Source organism: Hemibagrus wyckioides, linkage group LG09, assembly GCF_019097595.1.
Source record: "Hemibagrus wyckioides isolate EC202008001 linkage group LG09, SWU_Hwy_1.0, whole genome shotgun sequence".
NCBI lineage: Eukaryota > Metazoa > Chordata > Actinopteri > Siluriformes > Bagridae > Hemibagrus > Hemibagrus wyckioides.
Window position 1 is genome coordinate 16,714,300 of NC_080718.1, and position 20,719 is coordinate 16,735,018.

Sequence of the window (20,719 nt, forward strand, 5' to 3'; positions counted from 1 at the left end):
TACGACTCTCATGCATGCTACAGTTTTTTCTCATTTGTCATATTATGCGACATGTTGGGGTCAAGCAGGAGAAACAGTTATTAAACCTTTAAGATCTCTTTATAAAGAGACTTTAAAAACTTTGGACAAAAAGCCTAACCAGTATCACCACTATAGGGTTTTGGAGAAATATAATTTTTTGAGTTTTGATAATTTTAGACTTTTTACAAATTTGTGTATGGTATATAAAATTCTAAATGGTTTGGCCCCTCCCATACTTTGTGTTTTTGTGCATCTCCACTCTGCAGATTTTTTAAGATCTACTAGATTTTCTTCTAGTAGTGATTGTGTTGTTCCTTTTCGTCACTCTTCTTTTGGATTATCATCTTTCTCAGTGAAGGCTATTACTCGGTGGAACGTGTTACCCGAAGACATAAGGATGTGCACATCTATTGACCTTTTCAAACTAAAACAAAAATTTTATCTAAAATCAAGTCTGTAAACACTGATATGGTTGTGGTTTTACTGGGCCTCATTTTTATCTTTGTATTGTGGCTCTGATAGGATGTGTATATGTATCATTAGATTGTATGTGTTTGTTACATTGTTTTTTATGTTTGTGTTATGTTCCCTGCCAGGGGACCGCAGATGAAAATTAGTCTTTTGGCTAAATTCAGTACAATGCATTAAATAGACACATTTATGTTTATAATTGTACATGGTCCCTTTCAAATAAAGCTCAATAAAAAAAAATATTTTCAGGAATCTCATTCTCGTTTTTAGGTTCAGTTTTTTTCAACATATCCCCTAATATTTTTTCTTATGATAAATGAGTTTTATAGGAGTTATTGGACAATTGCAAGTGCAAAATGGCAGCTCTTGAAAATAGTGCACTGTATAGTGAATAGTGTATAGTGAATATGGTGTAGTGAATAGTGTATAGTGAATATGGTGTAGTGAATAGTGTATCGTGAATATGGTGTAGTGAATAGTGTGCAGTGAATAGTGAATAGTGTATAGTCAATAGGGTGTAGTGAAGAGTGCATAGTGAATAGGGTGTAGTGAATAGTGTATAGTGAATAGTGTATAGTGAATAGGGTGTAGTCAATAGTGTGTAGTGAATATTGTATAGTGAATAGTGTGTAGTGAATAGTGTATATGGTGTAGTGAATAGTGTATAGTGAATAGTGTGTAGTGAATAGTGAATAGTGTGTAGTGAATATTGTATAGTGAATAGTGTGTAGTGTATATTGTGTAGTGTATAGTGAATAGTGTGTAGCGAATAGTATATAGTGTATAGTGTATAGTGAATAGGGTGTAGTGAATAGTGTATAGTGAATTGTGTGTAGTGAATTGTGTGTAGTGAATAGTGTATAGTGAACACTGTATAGTGAATAGTGTGTAGTTAATATTGTATAGTGAATAGTGTGTAGTGAATAGTGTATAGTGAATAGTGTATAGTGAATAGTGTGTAGTGAATAGTGTATAGTGAATAGTGTGTAGTGAATAGTGTGTGGTGAATAGTGTATAGTGTGTAGTGAATACTCTATAGTGAATAGTGTGTAGTGAATAGTATATAGTGAATAGTGTGTAGTGAATAGTACATAGTGTATAGTGAATTGGGTGTAGTGAATAGTGTGTAGTGAATAGTGTATAGTGAACACTGTATAGTGAATAGTGTGTAGTTAATATTGTATAGTGAATAGTGTGTAGTGAATAGTGTATAGTGAATAGTGTATAGTGAATAGTGTGTAGTGAATAGTGTATAGTGAATAGTGTGTAGTGAATAGTGTGTGGTGAATAGTGTATAGTGTGTAGTGAATACTCTATAGTGAATAGTGTGTAGTGAATAGTATATAGTGAATAGTGTGTAGTGAATAGTACATAGTGTATAGTGAATTGGGTGTAGTGAATAGTGTGTAGTGAATAGTATATAGTGTATAGTGAATTGGGTGTAGTGAATAGTGTGTAGTGAATAGTGTATAGTGAATATTGTATAGTGAATAGTGTTTAGTTAATATTGTATAGTGAATAGTGTGTAGTGAATATTGTATAGTGAAGAGTGTATATGGTGTAATGAATAGTGTGTAATGAATAGTGTATAGTTAATAGTGTATAGTGAATAGTGTGTAGTGAATAGTGTATAGTGAATAGTGTGTAGTGAATAGTGTATAGTGAATAGTGTAAAGTGAATAGTGTATAGTGAATAGTGTATAGTGAATAGTGTATAGTGAATAGTTTGTAGTAAATAGTGTATAGTGAACAGTGTATAGTGAATAGTGTAAAGTGAATAGTGTATAGTGAATAGTGTATAGTGAATAGTGTAAAGTGAATAGTGTATAGTGAATATTGTGTAGTGAATAGTGTATAGTGAATAGTGTAAAGTGAATAGTGTATAGTGAATATTGTGTAGTGAATAGTGTATAGTGAATAGTGTAAAGTGAATAGTGTATAGTGAATAGTGTATAGTGAATATTGTGTAGTGAATAGTGTATAGTGAATAGTGTAAAATGAATAGTGTATAGTGAATAGTGTAAAGTGAATAGTGTATAGTGAATATTGTGTAGTGAATAGTGTATAGTGAATAGTGTAAAGTGAATAGTGTATAGTGAATAGTGTATAGTGAATATTGTGTAGTGAATAGTGTATAGTGAATAGTGTAAAGTGAATAGTGTATAGTGAATATTATGTAGTGAATAGTGTATAGTGAATAGTGTAAAGTGAATAGTGTATAGTGAATAGTGTATAGTGAATATTGTGTAGTGAATAGTGTATAGTGAATAGGGTGCAGTATCATATACAGATATAGACAGCAAGTCGACCATGGTAGGGTTTTGAGTAATGAAACACGACCTAGAATTCTGACTCTTATTAACAGTCTTCTTGGATGTTTCTCCAACACAGTTGGTGGCAGTATCACACACACACACACACACACACACACACACACACACACACACACGGCGAGTGAATCGGAAGTTGTGTTTCATAACCCGGTAGTAGTAGCTGGGAAATAAACGACAATGGTGAGCAAGCAATTTTATTTCTTATGCATTTAGACATTTTAGTCCTAAATAAATATGTAACCGAACCCGGTGAGAAACAGGAATACACTGAGTTTACGTTTCAACACACAATTTTAACTGTGGAAAATCGTTGTGGATTGTTTTAGGGTTTTAGTTTTAGTCATAACATTAGCTTTCGCTAGCTGTCGAGTATAAATGAGTTTAGCTAGCCGCTTCCTGTGAATAGCTTTATAGCGTTTGGGTTCACCAGTTAAATAAATAGAAAGCCCTCAAGTGACTAATTGTAATCTTATATAAGTCAGTCTGATAGATTATGAGGATATAATACATGCTGTACGTTTGTGTTGAATAGGGACAGAATCAGAGTGGAGGACATGGCCCTGGAGGTGGAAAGAAAGATGATAAAGTAAGTACTTGCTTTAATTTCACTAGGACTGGAAATACAACTAGTGAGATAAGGACAGTCATGTCGGCTTGAATCCATTTAACTGATTAACAAATACCAAACAAATTTCGTTGAAAGGATAAGAAAAAGAAATATGAGCCCCCAATTCCTACAAGAGTGGGAAAGAGGAAGAAGAAGACGAAAGGCCCAGATGCTGCAAGCAAGCTTCCTTTGGGTATATAAAACTTTTTGAGTCCATCAACCTACATCACATTAATACATAAAGGCGTGATCTGATCGTGTTGTTTCTGTCTGTAGTAACTCCACACACACAATGCAGACTTAAGCTGCTGAAGCAGGAGAGGATCAAGGACTATCTGCTGATGGAGGAGGAGTTCATCAGGAACCAAGAGCAGATGAAGCCACTTGAGGAGAAACAGGAGGTATATTTCCCATTTGAAGTGGAAACCGCATCTAGATTGTTTTCTGCACACAATCATTTTAATGTCCTTGTCTGTTATAAACAAATTCAGGTAGACGCAGACTAAATGCTCTGACTCTCACCAGTTGTTGTTGTTGATCCTTACAGGAAGAGAGGTCGAAAGTTGATGACCTGAGAGGCACACCTATGTCAGTGGGAACTCTTGAAGAGATCATTGATGATAACCATGCCATCGTATCTACGTCAGTGGGCTCAGAGCACTATGTCAGCATTCTCTCCTTTGTGGATAAAGACCTTCTGGAGCCTGGCTGTTCTGTTTTACTGAATCACAAGGTAATATGATTTTCCGTCACGTGTTTACATTGTTAAAGAGGTTCAGTTTAAGCTTTTGAACTGAAGTGATATTAAAGACTGATGAATAGGTATGCTGTTTCTTTCTAAAGGTAGTCTCAGGATATTTGCAGTAAATGCTTTAATCAGTGAGAGTTGGAGTGAACAGCACAGCATTGATGTAGTAGTATTCTGAGAAACACATTCTTATTTAAAAGGGACCAAAATGTTAAAAACACACAAAACCTGGCTACACCAGTATGACTCCGTATTTACAGCAGATAGCTGTCTCAGCAAATCCAACTAAAGTGTATGCTACAATTTAAATGGTGTAGCACTGACTCCAGTGTAGCGAAGTGCATGAAAGAGCGTATATCAAAACAATGCAAAATATATTTATATTACTCATATGCAGTATACAGCCATAATTCCAGCCATAACTTACATACATTTACACATGTGTTTATAGCTTTATATACACCCACCAGGCATAACATTATGAGCACTGACGGGTGAAGTGAATAGCACTGATTATCTCCTCATCATGGCACCTGTTAGTGGGTGGGATATATTAGCAGCAAGTGAACATTTTGTCCTCAAAGTTGATGTGTTAGAAGCAGGAAAAATTAATAAGCGTAAGGATTTTAGTGAGTTTGGCCAGGGCCAAATTGTGATGGCTAGACGACTGGATCAGAGCATCTCCAAAACTGCAGCTCTTGTGGGGTGTTCCCGGTCTGCAGTGGTCAGTATCTATTAAAAGTGGTCCAAGGAAGGAACAGTGGTGAACCGGTGACAGGGTCATGGGTAGCCAAGGCTCATTGATGCATGTGAGGCCTGAAGGCTGGCCTGTGTGATCCGATCCAACAGACAAGCTACTGTTACTCTAATTGCTGAAGAAGTTAATGCTGGTTCTGATAGAAAGGTGGCAGAATACACAGTGCATGATGGGTCAGGGCTGTTTTGGCCGAAAATTAGGCAGGTGGTTGTAATGTTATAGCTGATTGGTGTATACGTGTGTACAGATAGTATATATTTGTATTTAGTATACTATTTTGCTGCTATATTGTCTTTTTTATTATTTATTGTCCAGTGTTTCTTGTCTGCTGCTGTAACACTGGAATTTCTCACTTGGAATTTAAATATCTAGTTATTATATAAATTATTATTTTAAAAAAATAAGTTATCATTTTTTTCTTATCCTGATTGTAACAAATTCTTTGCGTATGCTGAATCCCTGTTTTGTTCATTCATAGAAAAATCTATTTGAGAATGTTTGCAGCACTGCTTAACCAAAAATAGTTGCTGTGAACAGCTTGATAGCTGTTGTGCAGTGTAAAGTTATGAGGATACTGACTACCCAGCTGAGGGGTTTTAGTGCAGTCAGGACCATTGTTTAGAGAAATGGAGGATGCTGTAACATCTGCTGTAAACTCTTTCCAGTGGGAAGGAGTTGCAAAAATCTTGGGAAGTCCTATTAGAGAGTGATGTGAATGGCTGTGCTTGCAGGTACACGCAGTGATCGGTGTGCTGATGGATGACACGGATCCTCTGGTAACGGTGATGAAGGTGGAAAAGGCTCCTCAGGAGACATATGCTGACATTGGAGGCCTGGACAGCCAAATTCAAGAGATTAAGGTATTATATGCGTCAAACACACAGACAGATCTTCTTCCTGTTTTTACTGTCACGTTTTGATTTTTTGATTTTGTGCATTGATAATACTGATTGATCATATCGTTGTCTTAATATAGGAGTCGGTTGAGCTTCCACTTACACACCCAGAGTATTACGAGGAGATGGGAATTAAGCCCCCTAAAGGAGTTATTCTGTATGGTCCACCAGGAACAGGTCAGACAAAACACCCAATGAATGCTAATAAATGATTAGCATAAAAAAAATGATCCTGTGCTTCAGTGAGTACTGGAGAATTTGGAGTATTGATTGATATGTTGACACTGAATATTCTGGTTTTAGGTAAGACCCTGCTGGCTAAAGCTGTGGCCAATCAGACATCTGCCACGTTCCTGAGGGTGGTGGGTTCAGAGCTGATTCAGAAATACCTGGGTGATGGTCCCAAACTGGTGAGAGAGCTGTTCCGAGTTGCAGAGGAGCATGCCCCCTCCATCGTCTTCATTGATGAGATTGATGCCATCGGAACAAAAAGGTAAGACAGATTGGTAAGAATGTGTTTATTCTTCTGCTGTAGAAGCCACCCAGCGATCACATATGTATCATTTTCTCCTACATTTATAACTGCATTGAGTCTAGTGTTGGGAGGTGTACTTTTCTTTCTTTTCTTTTCTTTTTTTTTTTTTAACATTGATTGTTTTATCTTCCTTCATTTCTCTTTATTTGATCCTAATGCTTGTATGTACCGTTTGGGTTATAGAATGTGCAAGCCTCCTTTATTAGTTAAAGTAACAGTGAAATATCCTATGTATTTACTACCAGACTCTCTGGTATAGAGTCTATAGACTATAGTTTCTCTTGTATACAGAATAGCACTTCTTCACTTAAGCAGCAGAAAAGAGTGATGATGATGATTGCTAGCCTGGTCCCAACAGCTACCTGCTCTTTTTTTTTCTCTCCCTTCTCCAGTGTTGTGTTGGGATCTTGATGTATTATGCCCCATATGTCACTTCTTACAGATTTATATGCACATATTATACACTGTGCTTCCTCAAGCATTATCTTAGACAAATGTAATCTAGTCAGCTCATAAAAAACAACACCACATTTGCAGCATTGCCAACATAACAATATAGCACATTTAGCTTTAATCAAATGATTTTTCTGATTATATGAATCAAGTGGGTGGTGTGCAATGTGCTCTGTGTAGATACGACTCCAACTCTGGAGGAGAGAGGGAGATCCAGAGGACCATGCTGGAGCTCTTGAACCAGCTGGATGGATTTGACTCTCGTGGTGACGTTAAAGTAATCATGGCTACTAATCGGATTGAGACACTTGACCCCGCCCTCATCCGTCCAGGTCTGTTGCCGAGCCAAACGTTCCGTGTCCTTTGCATTCAGATAGAACAAAATCTGACTTCAATATAATCTATTATTTCTATGAATCACTCACAGAACATATGTATATATTGTTTCTTTGCTTCAAGACTGAAATGTTTCCATGTGTTTCTGCAGGAAGAATTGACCGCAAGATAGAGTTCCCATTACCTGATGAAAAAACCAAGCGCAGAATCTTCCAAATTCACACAAGCAGGATGACACTGGCAGATGATGTAACCCTTGATGACCTTATACTAGCTAAAGATGACCTCTCTGGTGCTGACATAAAGGTATGGTCTTGATGGAGTCAAATGATATCTATAATTCGCATGAATTATGTTATATAAATAGTATAAACTAATTACTTCAAGCACTTACTACTCTGCCACCTTCTGTCATACAGATGCATCATATCACTGATTATTAAAAGTTGTGATGCAGACAGTAGCAATGGACATGAGGAGTTGTGTGTTTTTAGTTGAAATATGTGTTCTTTTTCCACAGGCGATTTGCACAGAAGCTGGGCTCATGGCCCTGAGGGAAAGGAGGATGAAAGTAACAAATGAGGACTTCAAAAAGTCTAAAGAAAACGTGCTCTACAAAAAACAGGAAGGGACCCCAGAGGGCCTCTACCTTTGAGTTGGCAATGGCCAAATGTGTGCCCAGTTATACTAAAAATACCCTTCTTTTGTTACTCCTGTTTCTGTTTGTTCTGGCTGTCATTTCTGCTTCTTGCAAATAAAACGTATTACATTTCAAGCTAATAGTCTTATTTAGAAACCGGCAGTAATGTTTTACCTTTCCAATGTATAAAACATGCATTCCTCTTGCAGGGAGCCTTGAACACACTCACACAACCCTGACCCTGCATAAAAGGCACATGTGACAAGACTTCACATACACTCCTTTTAAAAACAAACGGTTTTAAAGAAGCTTTACTGGTTAGACATTCAGCTTATAATCCTTCAATGATTTGGTCTCCACCTCATCACACATCAGAGACATAAGATATATGCCAAAGATTTGACATAATTGTATAATAACGGAAAATGAGAACTCAAAGGTGTCTTTAAAACTAGGTGAGGGACTAGACTGAACACAGCCACAAGAGGAGAGGGTGAAGACATCAAAACAAACAAGTCTGATCACTGCAAGACCACAGACCAATGTTCACTTTGGTTTCAGTCAAGTCTTTGAATGTAATATTAACAAGCACATCCAGAGAATATTAGCAGAGAGAGGAGAAAAAAAAATCAGAACACCTAAACGGTCACACCAAATGTGACCAGACACCCAAGTGTTACAGTATGTAAAAACATGACTTAGTGTACATGTAGTGTAACGTTCAGCGTTAACAACCAACTAAAAAGAATGATCCATTTGGAAAGGCTAGCTCTGTCTTGTGAGGCAGGAACAGAGTGCCGATTACCCACAGAAAATGGTATCAAGTTTGCAGTTGAATTCCTCATGCACATGAGAGGTCAAAACTTTTATCATACAGTGGTATGTATTCATTTCCGTAGCTCACAAACTATCATACAGATAAATAAATATCTCAGTGAATGGATCTTGACGAAAAGACTGATCTCAAATTCAAGTGATGTATAAGTATATGAAAGGTGTTACCAACAAATAAAGTTTAAAAATGGAGCTGAAGCAAATTTAAAAAAGAAAAAAAAAATGTGCTTAAGTGCTCTTAGAATAACTACTGAAATATCTTATTTCTTCAATTCTTGCTTCCAAAAGCAAATCTAGAATAATAACTTGAATAAAACAAAGGGCATACTCTGTAAGGCATGTACCATTTTTAACCTAAGTTCTTTTATTTCACGTGGGCCAAAATCTTTTTTTTTTTTTTTGCGTCATTGATGAGAAGAGACCACTGATTTGCTGAAGAGTAAGAATGTGTGTGTGTATGTGTGTGTATATACATATGACAAGGATAAATAATGGTACATTAGTGTATGTGTTCCTCACAAGGAGGGGTAAAGGTGCACCAAGTCTCTGAGTAAAGAGAAGCCTCTCCTTCTCACTCATCTTCATCTTCCTCTTCTTCCTCGCCATCTGAGAGGGCAGGGCAAGTGCCCAGCTGCCGATATCCGTCCAACCACTTCTCCACCATCTGTGTGACGAGAGGATGGCTCCGCCTCCTGGAGCTCTTCTGCAATGCCACCAGGACTCCACCCTCAGTCACACAACAGTCCAGCCACTGCCTCAGCAGACGCTCCTGCTGCTCCTCTGTTCCCATCTGATGGACACGCGAAACAATTTAGCTACTTACCAATGCAGGTCACACAAAACTCTTATCTATGACAAAACCTCCACTCACCTCTTGTGCAGACAGGAAGTGGACATGCAGCAGCTTCCTGTCACTGTCCACCAAGGGCAAAAATGTGACGGTGACATCATCATCTGTGTTGAGGTTAGCACCTGCACCGCGGTTGTCATAGCCGTCATTCTCCATGGCAACCAACGCTGAGAAGTGGCCTCTTGTGTAACCCAATGCTATGGGGCTCTTCCAGCAAAAACTCGGCTCCCACAACAGGGGCAGATACACACCTGTAGAGTAGGCAGGAAATGACAGTTTAGCGTGGATTTCATCCAGGCAAAATGCCAGCAATTTGCTTTTGAATAAAGGTCTTAGTAGTAGAACAACAAGGCAGTTGGATTGGTGTCGTAGGAGTGGCAGTTGTTATATTCTCATTTTCTTTGTACTCATTTCTCACAGTCATGTAATAGTTCGGGGTGTGAAACAATTATTTTAGCTGTCCTGATATGCTTATTGTTTGGGATTAAATGTTGCCAGTGTAACAAAAAAAAAGGCCAACAACAAAGAATACTGAATTCATATTTTAACAGTCAAGTAAACCACACACTTGCATTGTAACCAGTGAAGGTGTGCTGTACCAAAAAACGTGCATGTTACAAATAGTTTTCAAATCACAATTCAAACCATTTTGTTTCACTTCATGGTAGCTGAATCTGATGCCTAATTTATTCCTGGTGCTCAGGTGTGATGAAGGTGAGTACTATCATGATGGTTCTGCCACTGTACGAACATTTTTCACAATATTTCCGTAAACACAGGAGCTGGATATGCCTCCTGTTGTCATTCACACGATGCTCAGTGATGAAAGAATAAATGAGCCTTGAAGCTATCGAGTGATAATGTATTCCTATGCCAGGCACTCCATGTGCAACAGTTTTGCCAACATTACCATTTCAAAGCAAATATATCAGCTGTCTTTGCACTCTTGCCTAATCGTGACAGAAATGGTGTTTAAAAATAGCTACTGGGTGATAATTTCATTTATAGCACTAAGAGGCTGTTCATCAGTATAGATCAGATGTTATTTTAGCTCCTGTGATGAGTAGCAAAACATCTTCCAGTCACTTAAACTATTAAACACACATTATAGCAACTCTCATATTACAAACAGTCGATACTGTAATTATTAAACTGCTCCAGCTTATATGGCTAGCTCATTCAAAACTCATTTTTTCAGCTCACCCTGGAAGCGGGTGTATCCCAACGTCTCCCCTCTGAAGCTCTTGTAATATTTCACGCCGTACACGATGATGGGCCGGCGGAGGATATGAGCCAGCACAAACACATGAGTCTGCTCTAAACTCGCCCCCGGCTAACAGGAACAAGGCACGAGGAGAGGGGAGTTTTTGAGCAGAGAGTGAGAGAGAGAGAGAGAGAGAGAGAGAGAGAGAGAGAGACAGAAACAAAAGAGAGAGCTTTTACTTTTTTTTAAATAAATAACACATTGCTGGTATATACTGTACATTAATAAGCAAATGACAAACGAAATGTATGAGGAAGGTCTGCTGTAAATGTCTCACACTTGAGTAGGATGCCTTTACATAATGTGTGTGTGTGTGTGTGTGTGTGTGTGAGAGAAAGCGCATGTTTACCTGACTGGCTAGTGATAAAATAAAAGCCCAGTCTTCCTGCCACTGCTCTTCTCTCAGAGAGAAGTGCAAGCCAAAACTCTGAGAATACCACGATTCCCACTCCTTCCAGCGGGTGTAGAACCTGCAACACACACACACCAAACAAATCAAAACTATAACAAAAAAAGCATCTCTTAAATAATTAACATCTGGACAAATCAATTGTACACCTTGGAAGAGTTGCCTATAATCAATATTATATTAAAATAAGCTAAATACCCTTGTTCCCTTGACTGCTGTAAATAGCAGGTCGATTAATAATTACATAATGCAGCATTTAGTGTGGTGGTGTGTTCTGGATTTGGAGATAAATCTCTAATCTACATGCACTATACTCATTCTGAAACGTTATGACCACCGTAGCTGATCTCATACATACCAATCATCTGCAACTGTGATGAATATCTGCGTCTGTACTACTTCCTGTATTACTTTCATTTTCAGAAACAACTGGTAACTACATGTAAATGTCTCTAATAACAGTTCTTGATTGGAACATAGTGTTCATGAAAAGCATTGTTCTTCATATAAACCGCGTCATTAATTCTTCTGCAGCAAGTAACAGAACTGTGTGAGTGTGTGAAGTGATAAATCCAGTCTGACAGATGAAATCAAACCCCAGGCAAAATATTCTAATATGGTGTTAAACACTGTCTCTTGAACTAAAGGTCACTGCTGTCAGTGTGGTCTCACATTAGGGATGATTGAAGTTTACAAATAAAAACGCCAACCAAAATGTCTTACTAATTCTGGCTCTAAAAGCTTTCTACTTGCGGTTCTGGGCCACAGGCTGCAGCAGTGACGTCTTAGATAGATAGACTTACAGACAGATAGATAGATAGATAGATAGAAAGACAGATAGGCAGACAGATAGATAGAAAGACAGACAGATACTTTATTCATCCCAATGGGAAAGTGTCTGTCTCTTAAACGATTGATACTGAAGCGTTCTGATTTTCTCAATAATTTTTGTATTTGTCTGATTTCCTAATGCAGTATTTGACACTTAACTGATTTAACACTCCAGGATAAAATTTGCATAACACACCATGCAGGCAGAAGAAAACCATCTGTTCATGTACAAATCAGTCACACAGTCACTAAGCACTTTATTAGGAACACTGTACTAATACTGGGTTGGTTCTCTCCAACAGTCTCAATTTCTCATGGCATGGATTCTACAAGATACTGAAACAGTTTGAGATGTTTAGATGACTGCATTCCTGCAGATTTTTCAGGTGCACTTTAATGCTTGACTGGATTCAGAAAATGGGTCCATGTGCCAAATTTAGAACCTAGCATCTGTTTGCCTCACCAAAAATCGAGATTCATCAGACCAGGCTACGTTTGTTTGCCCCCATCTTTAGCTGTCCAGTTTTGGTGAGCCTGTGCTCCCAGCAGCCTCAGCTCTCTTGTTTGACAGAAGTGGACAGTCTTTGCTGTTGCAGCCCAACCTTGTTGTCTATCAAGGTTGTGCATTCTGAGATGCTTTTCTGCTCACCACAGTTGTACAGAGTGGTTATCGGAGTTACTGTAGCCTTTCTGCCAGCTCTCTCTCATCCATTCTCTCTGGATCTCTAATCGACGAGATGTTTTCTGTCTGCAGAACTGCTGCTCACTGGATGTTTTGCTTTTTTTTGCACCACTGTGAGTAAACTCTAGCGACTGTTGTGTGTGAAAATCCCAGGAGATCAGCGGTTTTAGAAATACTCAAACCAGCCCATCTGGCACCAAACAATCACGGACATCACATTTTCCCCCCATTCTGATGTCTGATGCGAACATTCCCCTAAGCTGCTGGCCTGCAAAGCTTGCATTGCAGCTAGAATAGATAATTATGGTATAGGTGTAGAGGTTTAATAAAATGATGACTGAGTATGTTTAATCAATAGAAAACAATATAGATTAAATTACTGTTTCTTTGATTCGCTCAAGAAGATCTTTCAGGCAGTGTGCGTGTATGTGCATGTGTGGGTGTGTGTGTTTTCCCTCACCAGTGGGAGCAGTCATGTAAGCTGTCATGCAGACTCTTTCTCAGTACGGAATCTTTGTCGTAGATGCCCCATGTGGCCTGCAGCACCGAGTCCAGAAGGCAGTCTCCTGCAGTGCGGTTCCACAGAGCGTACAACCGGCTGTCCAATCGTGTGCCTAGCTCCAAAGACCAGTTTATGATTGGAGATTCCTCTTCAAGCTCTGCAACATTTTTATAGCAGTTTATAGATGTGCTTATGATAGGACTTAGGGGAAAATCTTTTGTTTCACATTAAACGTTTGCAAAAAACAACATTAAAGGATAAGGAAGGAAAAGAAAATAGTAGGGAGACAAAGAGGGCTGAAAGAATGCTACAGCAGGCGTCAGTGTTCGTCACGTCTGCTGTAGCACTAACACACACAAATATGTTTTTCAAAAGTATGATCACTATGTGTATTTTACATGGATTATCTGGGGATTATTCTCTTTCTGGCTGCAGCCATGAACACCATCTGCAGCTTCCATCATTCTTTTTTTTTGTTGTCATTAAGTCTGGATACCATATTAGATAAACAGACAGACAGACCGACCTTATATCTCAATCAGGGCTGGATATTTCTCTTGAAAACCAATCACAGTGTGAAAACACTGACCTTTCTATTTAATAAATTCGAGCAGCAGAATCAGTAAAATATATCTATTTTACAAATGGATTTTTTTTCACCTTTCTGTACATCTCGATCCAACACCTCATCAAACAGCTTCTCTTGGACATTAGGAGGCAGGTCTTCAATATCTACAAAAGATATGGAGGGTCAAATAAAGAGCAAGCACATTTACTGACACATTCATAGTTCAGTAAAAAAGTGACATGTCTCACCTGCTGGAAGAGTAAAGGTAGTGATATCAGTGAAGAAGTAACAGGGAAACTCTCCTTTACGTCTGTGTAGCGCGGCAGCCACTTCCCGACGAATTTGCTCTGTTAATTCAGGACATACCATGGCTGGAATACACTTAGCTGCCTGCTGGGACACCTGAGACACATAAAAATACACACATTAATGTAAACATGCCTAAAATAGATACGAGGAGTGACATTCACTAGGACTGTTTGAGCATATGTGCTGGCTGACCTCCGTGAGGAGTACAGAGAGCATGTCCTGGCGCTGAAAGCGGATAGCGAGGTGCACCAGAGTGAAGCCAGCGTTAAACGCAGATGGACGATTCAGCAGGCGGACCTCATCTGAGGTCAGCTGACGTGCGATGTCACCACCTGATGACTTATAGGCTTCGACTGCAGCCAAATCACCCTCCACCACACCTGCAAGTGGGAGAAATAGATATGTTAAACACACACACACACACACACACTACATACCATCCATTCCAAGCGTACTGAAACAGCAAGACCCTTTTTTTTTTTTTTTGCTGTACAGTTATGACATTTGGGTTGGAGTTCAAAAGCAAAGATATGTTATTAGATGAATTTCAGCTTTCCCCTATTTTCACATCCAGATGTGTGAACAACTTAAAACATGGCACCTTTGGTAGCAAACCATCTGGTTTTTATGCAAAGGAACAGAGAATCTTAAACTAAATAACACTTAGTATATTGCTTACAATAACTGCGTCAGGCTGGTCATCCACTGACCCCACCAGAAACGTTGCAAACGCCTTTAGTAATGTTAGACATTCAGAGCTAATGCTTTGTTAAACAATGGATTTAACAGGGCAATCGAACCTTCGGCAACACCAAACGGCTGTCGGTCACACATTCCAATGTTTTTGATCACTTGAAAAATGGATGGCTTCAAACAAAAGGTGCTATGTTCCAAACTGTTTAACACATCGAGCTGTAAATATAAGCAAATGATTTCATATCCATGTTTGAAGTCAAACCCGAATGACTTCAGTGTATAGCAAAAAAACAAAAGGACTGGCCTTGCTGTTCCAATACTTTCAGAGCGAACTGTCCTTTAAACTAATAATTTAACTCAAGTTACTAGGTCTTGCAAGTGATGTATTTTGTACTCCAGACGTTCACTCTGGTTAATATAATTGTGGAATTATATCATGTAAACATATTTTATAAATATGATGATACTGATTAACCCAAATTCTATTTCTATCTTATGCAGCTTGGTGTAGTTTGTAATAGCAATCACTAGAATTTAACTTCACCTTATTTACCAGCATTACTAAAATCTCAAACTTTATTTATGTGCCATTATCAGACAATAATTTGCCAATATCAGACAAAATGCATGACTTTCTTTAGAATAAAACTTAATGCTGAAAGCAGCACTGATTATTCAACGTTCTGCTCTGAACATTTAATATTTTGATTTTAGACATTGCAATGTAATAACGTTATAAATATTGAAAACTGAAAGCTTGAAAAAGCAAGGCAAGTGCATTATAGAGTACTACATACATCTTACAGAAAGAAAATGCTTAACGTCCAGTATTTCCTTGGCATGTCATTTCAGTCAACATGAAACAGAAATACGAGACACGATCAGGAAGTGTGTAGCTAAAATGTTGTAGCATTTTCCCCTAGTTTTCAGTGCTTATTGATCCTTCTAGAAAAAGGTCTGGTTTAAGAGAAAAAAAAGAAAGAAAAAATTTTTAAAAAAGGTCACGAAGGTCTCTGAACATTTCCTTGGACTACATTAACTTTCTGAATTTCCTTATGAGTCTAAAACAATAACAGTGACCACTGAATCCTAGTTTATAAAGTTGTCTCAAAACAGACAGCTATAATAGAACTACTGCAAACGTATTAAGGTAGGTCACATATAAAAACATGCATAAGTACAAGCCATCTAACACTTTATATAACCAATATATACAAACGTGAGCATGAGAAAATAAAGTAAACCAGAAATGCAAGTATTTCCTCAGCTCTATTTCTATGTCAAGTGACACAAAGGGTCATTTTGCCAAAAAGGAAAGCAGTGTTTTGATAGAACCTAAATTAGGCAACTAAATTTGGACAGAGATTTTAAACTGTTATTGATGTTTTTATTAAACATTCATATGTGTATAGAACATTCTGGACAGTGCCATTTGTTCATCTTGGATGAAAATGATATGTCTTCAAAGCAGCATGAAAAACCGTAGCAGGCTATAGACCATGAGATCAGATTTCTGAAGAAAGTTAATGCCACACTTGTTGCAAACTTAATGTCTGAAATGCTGTCGAATCACTTGTGAGTCATGATGTGATCCGGATGATGACATATTACCCTCAGAAACAGAAATCGTGAAGCAAACATGTCAAAGGGCATGAATGACTTCCACAACAGCCAACAGAGACACACCACACGCCCTGTTTTATCTAATAACTGAATTCTTTTCAACTCTGTATGATGGATCATTGCCAGTTTTGTTGTGTTCAGTATCCTAAAGCAGATCTTTCACACCACTGGACTGTGCTGGACTATGGGTCAATATGTAACTGACCCACAACAGCCTTTTCCTTGCCTTCGTGGCCGTGAAAGCATCAGGCTGCTGTTAAATGCACCTTGATAGCTCAGAGTGCTCAATCTCTATCACACACACACACAAGCTGCATATTAACTGTACACAGCTCACAGATCAATGCAGCCCACAGTGTTTTTAAGTGAAGTTGTACATGATTGTGTTGAGATAATAAACATATTTTAGACAGCCAGTGAGTGCAGACACACACACACATAAATGCCACCATTCAACACACAAGGGATGCTTTGAACAGGGAATAACGTGGGAAGCTGCAATAGCACAACTGCACAAACGGCCTATATTTGCTGATAGTTGTCTTCTACCATGTAGAGTGATGGAGGTAGTTTGGTTATGTGGTATACTGTATATGGGGTACATGTACAGTCTGACCCATCAAATCTATCGGCAGTAGCGGATTAATGGCTAAAGAGTCTGGGTTTCTGTTCAGAGAATCAGGGGTTCAAGCCCCACCATCATAAAGCTGCCATGGGCCCTTGAGCAAGGCCCTAAACCCTCTTTGCTCCAGGGATGCTGTATCATGAGTGACCCCAACTTCCTAACAAGCTGGGAAGATAATAATCACTCTAGAAGTATGTGTGACAAATTAAGGCTTCTTCTATGTACAGAAATTTTCTACTGTGAAATAACAATTTGGATTATCTACCAAACAGACTTTTAATACTAGTATAATTGTACAAAAAGCCAAGACACTTGTACAAAACTAATTTGATTTCATGAGCACATGAATTAAACCAATTTGCAGTGTGTATTCAAACTGTGTCAAAACAAACTTGATTTTGGAACTGTAAGTGTATCCTAAGTGACTCATGGTAAAATGTCAAATTCTGTTAAATAGAACAAGCTGCCCACAAAATAACACGTTTGGGAATTCAGAATACAAAGCAATAGACCTAAAGCAGAGGAGATCAGTAAACAAGTCAGACATTTTGCTAGCACAACACATCGCAGGATTCAGGATAGTGGATATTTTGAAGCTGCCAGGCTTCCTCTCACCTGCACATGCATTGAGAAAGAGCCAGTCAATCCTCCGCATCCTGTTCCTGATTTGCTTGAGTTTCTTAAAGTCCGTCTCGTGCTCTTCTTGGGCACCCACTGCTCCAGACGCCAGTTCAATCTGCACTTCGGCCTGGCCAGCAGGCACAGGGGGCGAAAGCCTCCGCTGAGCCGTTTTACTGCCCCCCATACCCCCTCCCCCTGCTGTCCTCTCCTGCTCGTTCACTATAGACAGGGCCATGGTGCTCTCGGGCTGAGGCTCCTGCAGCACAGCATCGCTCGTCTTAGGGTGGTCACACACTACACACCTTAGGGTCTTGGGCCAGTTCTCATAAGTGCAGGCTGAGCAAGCCCAGTGCTGTACACGTGTGTTCAGACGATTACGGTCATTGTATTCCTCACAAGGGTCAGGGGCCACGGGTGCAGGAAGTCGACAGCCTGGTTCAGAGGTGTGTGGACCGTCTGAGGGCCTGTGAGGGCCCTGCTGAGATCCTTGCTGCCTCTGGCTGAGGCACTGAGTGCAGCGGATTGCACGGGGCCAGTTCAGATAGGTGCACATGTGGCATGACCATTTGCTGGCAATCTCTGGCACCTCATCGGTTACACGTACTCGTGGTCGGGCACTCGAATCAGGGCAGATGAGAACACTGGAGCCCTCCTGAGTGGAGCACAGGTGTGAGGTGAGACTCGGACTGCTCTTAAACGGCTCCTCGGTGATGATGGGGCCTGTGGGTCGTTGGGCGCGACACATAGTGCACTTGATGGCGGATGGCCAGTTCTCGTATGTGCAATACTCGCAGCTCCACTTCGGCTGGAAATCAGTCATCCTCGCTCGAACAGAACTTCTATATGCCCCTTCCCTCCCACCCTCCGCTGGCTCACGCCTGACCAAAGGCCACTCAGCCTGCCAGGGCGCTCTGAGAAAAGAACACACAAAACTCAGTCAATCATCTGCTTATCTACTATGAAAGTCACAAAAATGCTGCATGCATAGACAGTACCTGCTTAATAACAAAGATTTTGAAAAACAAAGGCACGAAAAGCTCCTGTCTCTTACAGCTACTTCTGGCAGATATAGCAAAGAAAGCTCCAAGGGGCACTGGATCACATTTGAGTAAGGCGCAGCAGAGGCACATCACATCCATTTGAATATTTTACATGTGGTGGTGCAGCTGTGTTTTCTCACACAGGGGCTGCAGGCAGTTTAAAGCGGTGTATTCACTGACAGGAACTCGCCTTTTCGCCCTTCCGTGTGAAACAGTAATCAAATAAAAGCACAATACAGCAATCTGAAAGGGCTTGTCCCACGGGAAACTAGCTTACAACTCTAGAGCATTGTTCTGTGAAGTCCAAATAGAAACAAAAAAACACAGATAATTCCAGATCACTCGACAAGCCAGATGTACAGAGATGCATGATAGCCATGTTAGTTCTCACACAGTTCACCTCCAATACACTCTGGAAGCAGCATTAGCAAACTCTTCCTGCTGTTAATGATAATACAAGCGGAACCTTATCGCCAACTTTTATTTAATTTCCGTAACAGCTTACACTGCAGACAGGTATTAAGTTAGTCTGGGTCTGTAGTATTGATCTAGCCCGAACTGCAACCATAATTAAGCGCTTTAATCCGGAGAGTTAGCCAGCTAGGCTACATGTCAAAGCGATCCTAACGGCCTGGCTGAAGACAGTTAGTTTACAAGTAGCAGTCTTATCTTAAAATATATAAACCTGTAGCGATTCGAGCTACGTTATAACATAACTAGCTTCCACTCGCATGAGTCAAAACAAAGCTGTGTATGAAAGTCTAAATGGGTTCAGCATTAAGAGTGATGTTATTCTCGCCATCAGTATAAACCAAAGCGTGAAAATAAACATGGAAAATTAATTACAGCAAAAATAAGACACCTAAAAATGCTTCATTTACTACTGAAGTGACTGACTTCCGGGCAGTGATAGGCTGTCCTTTTACGATCACTGTAGCTAGCTAGGTCAGCTAAGCAGCCTCCTTGGATTTGGGGCAGAAGGTGAGAGGAGAGCAAACGGGATCTACAGTAGCATTCTGAGCTTGTGTAGGCTACACGGAAAATAGGCGGAGGAAATCAATGGACAAGCTAAACCTACGGGCCTTTACAGATTCTCGGTTCCTGATCTCGGTTTCTCGGAGCATAGAGTCCTCTTGAGTTGCATTTCTGTAGTAACGCATCCCAGCGCTTTCAGTGCAGTTGTCCGAACGAAACCGATCCTACCTATAAACAACCCGACAAACCCCCTGCAGCCACAATTTAGCCGTTAGCAGTACACACTCGTATTATCACCTCCACCCTTACCTTTTCCACCGCAGCGATCCTGCTATCCGCGAACCCCAGTTTTTTTTTTCACCGAGCTTTCTGGGAACTTATAAAGTACTAATTCCCATTTCCAGTGCCGATTTGTCTAATGGCGGCAGCACGGGAACAGGGTAAACCAAAATAAACCTACTCCAGAGATACAGGGGAGGAGGGACGCCACCTGGAGCGGTACTCAAACGTGATTGGCTCTTTTTGCACGTGACTGATCTGAGCCAATTAGAGCCGGCGTATTTCATTGACATCGATTAAAGGGCTTCTGACTCTCCCTGTATAACTAGGCTGCCAGAAAACTGACAATCTCGCGCCGCCATCTTGGCTCTTCAAACAAAGTAGTGACAGCCGCTTAGTCGCTTCCTTTGGAGCCACAATGGCGTGCTTTTCATACATATCAGGCAACAGCAACTGTAGTAAAAGGGTGATGTAATCATTTCAGAAAAGATCTACCGCAGCATTATGCAGTGGTTCGGTATAGTAGGTTTGCTGTAATTTTCAGCGATGGCTTAGAGATTTATTTTATCCTATTTATTTGTTAAAGCAACTAAACAAAGCCAAAGCTGAATAATTTACATGTAAATGTAATATTAATTATTGCGGATTTTTGTAACCCACTTTTATGGCGGTCAGCTTCATCTTACATTTCGGAAAAAGACAGGTTATTGTAACAAACAAATACAAACAAATAAACAAGCTATGGCATAAATGAAAAAAAATATATATATTGTATAGGACAGAACATGGAGATGCACACTATCAATGTGTCTAT

The 20,719-nt window shown here is 39.6% G+C and overlaps 2 protein-coding genes across 2 annotated transcripts; one reads left to right on the forward strand and one right to left on the reverse strand.

The window, feature by feature from the left end:
* Positions 1-2,906: 2,906 nt before the first annotated feature.
* On the forward strand, positions 2,907-7,932 carry psmc1a (proteasome 26S subunit, ATPase 1a). Its single transcript, XM_058399374.1, has 11 exons — positions 2,907-3,005; positions 3,358-3,411; positions 3,529-3,625; positions 3,709-3,833; positions 3,980-4,165; positions 5,669-5,797; positions 5,914-6,010; positions 6,137-6,326; positions 7,002-7,153; positions 7,309-7,463; positions 7,678-7,932. The coding sequence occupies exons 1-11, from the start codon at positions 3,003-3,005 to the stop codon at positions 7,810-7,812; spliced, it is 1,323 nt and encodes a 440-aa protein (XP_058255357.1). The 5' UTR covers positions 2,907-3,002; the 3' UTR covers positions 7,813-7,932.
* Positions 7,933-8,092: 160 nt separating this feature from the next.
* On the reverse strand, positions 8,093-20,117 carry zranb1b (zinc finger, RAN-binding domain containing 1b). Its single transcript, XM_058399373.1, has 10 exons — positions 19,936-20,117; positions 17,606-18,522; positions 14,239-14,426; positions 13,986-14,139; positions 13,830-13,901; positions 13,128-13,326; positions 11,095-11,215; positions 10,685-10,814; positions 9,503-9,732; positions 8,093-9,421 (listed from the first exon to the last, which is right to left on the reverse strand). The coding sequence occupies exons 2-10, from the start codon at positions 18,429-18,431 to the stop codon at positions 9,203-9,205; spliced, it is 2,139 nt and encodes a 712-aa protein (XP_058255356.1). The 5' UTR covers positions 18,432-18,522; positions 19,936-20,117; the 3' UTR covers positions 8,093-9,202.
* Positions 20,118-20,719: the final 602 nt, after the last annotated feature.

Bases quoted from the DNA above. Each gene is read 5' to 3' on its own strand.
- zranb1b (XM_058399373.1), bottom strand. From the start codon at position 18,431: ATGACTGATTTCCAGCCGAAGTGGAGCTGCGAGTATTGCACATACGAG. The intron at 14,427-17,605 runs GTGAGAGGAAGC...TCCCACTTGCAG, and splicing joins CTTTCTCAATGCATGTGCAG to GTGTGGTGGAGGGTGATTTG. The intron at 11,216-13,127 runs GTGAGGGAAAAC...TGTGTGTTGCAG, and splicing joins TTACATGACTGCTCCCACTG to GTTCTACACCCGCTGGAAGG.
- psmc1a (XM_058399374.1), top strand. The intron at 3,626-3,708 runs GTATATAAAACT...TTCTGTCTGTAG, and splicing joins TGCAAGCAAGCTTCCTTTGG to TAACTCCACACACACAATGC. The intron at 7,154-7,308 runs GTCTGTTGCCGA...GTGTTTCTGCAG, and splicing joins CCCCGCCCTCATCCGTCCAG to GAAGAATTGACCGCAAGATA.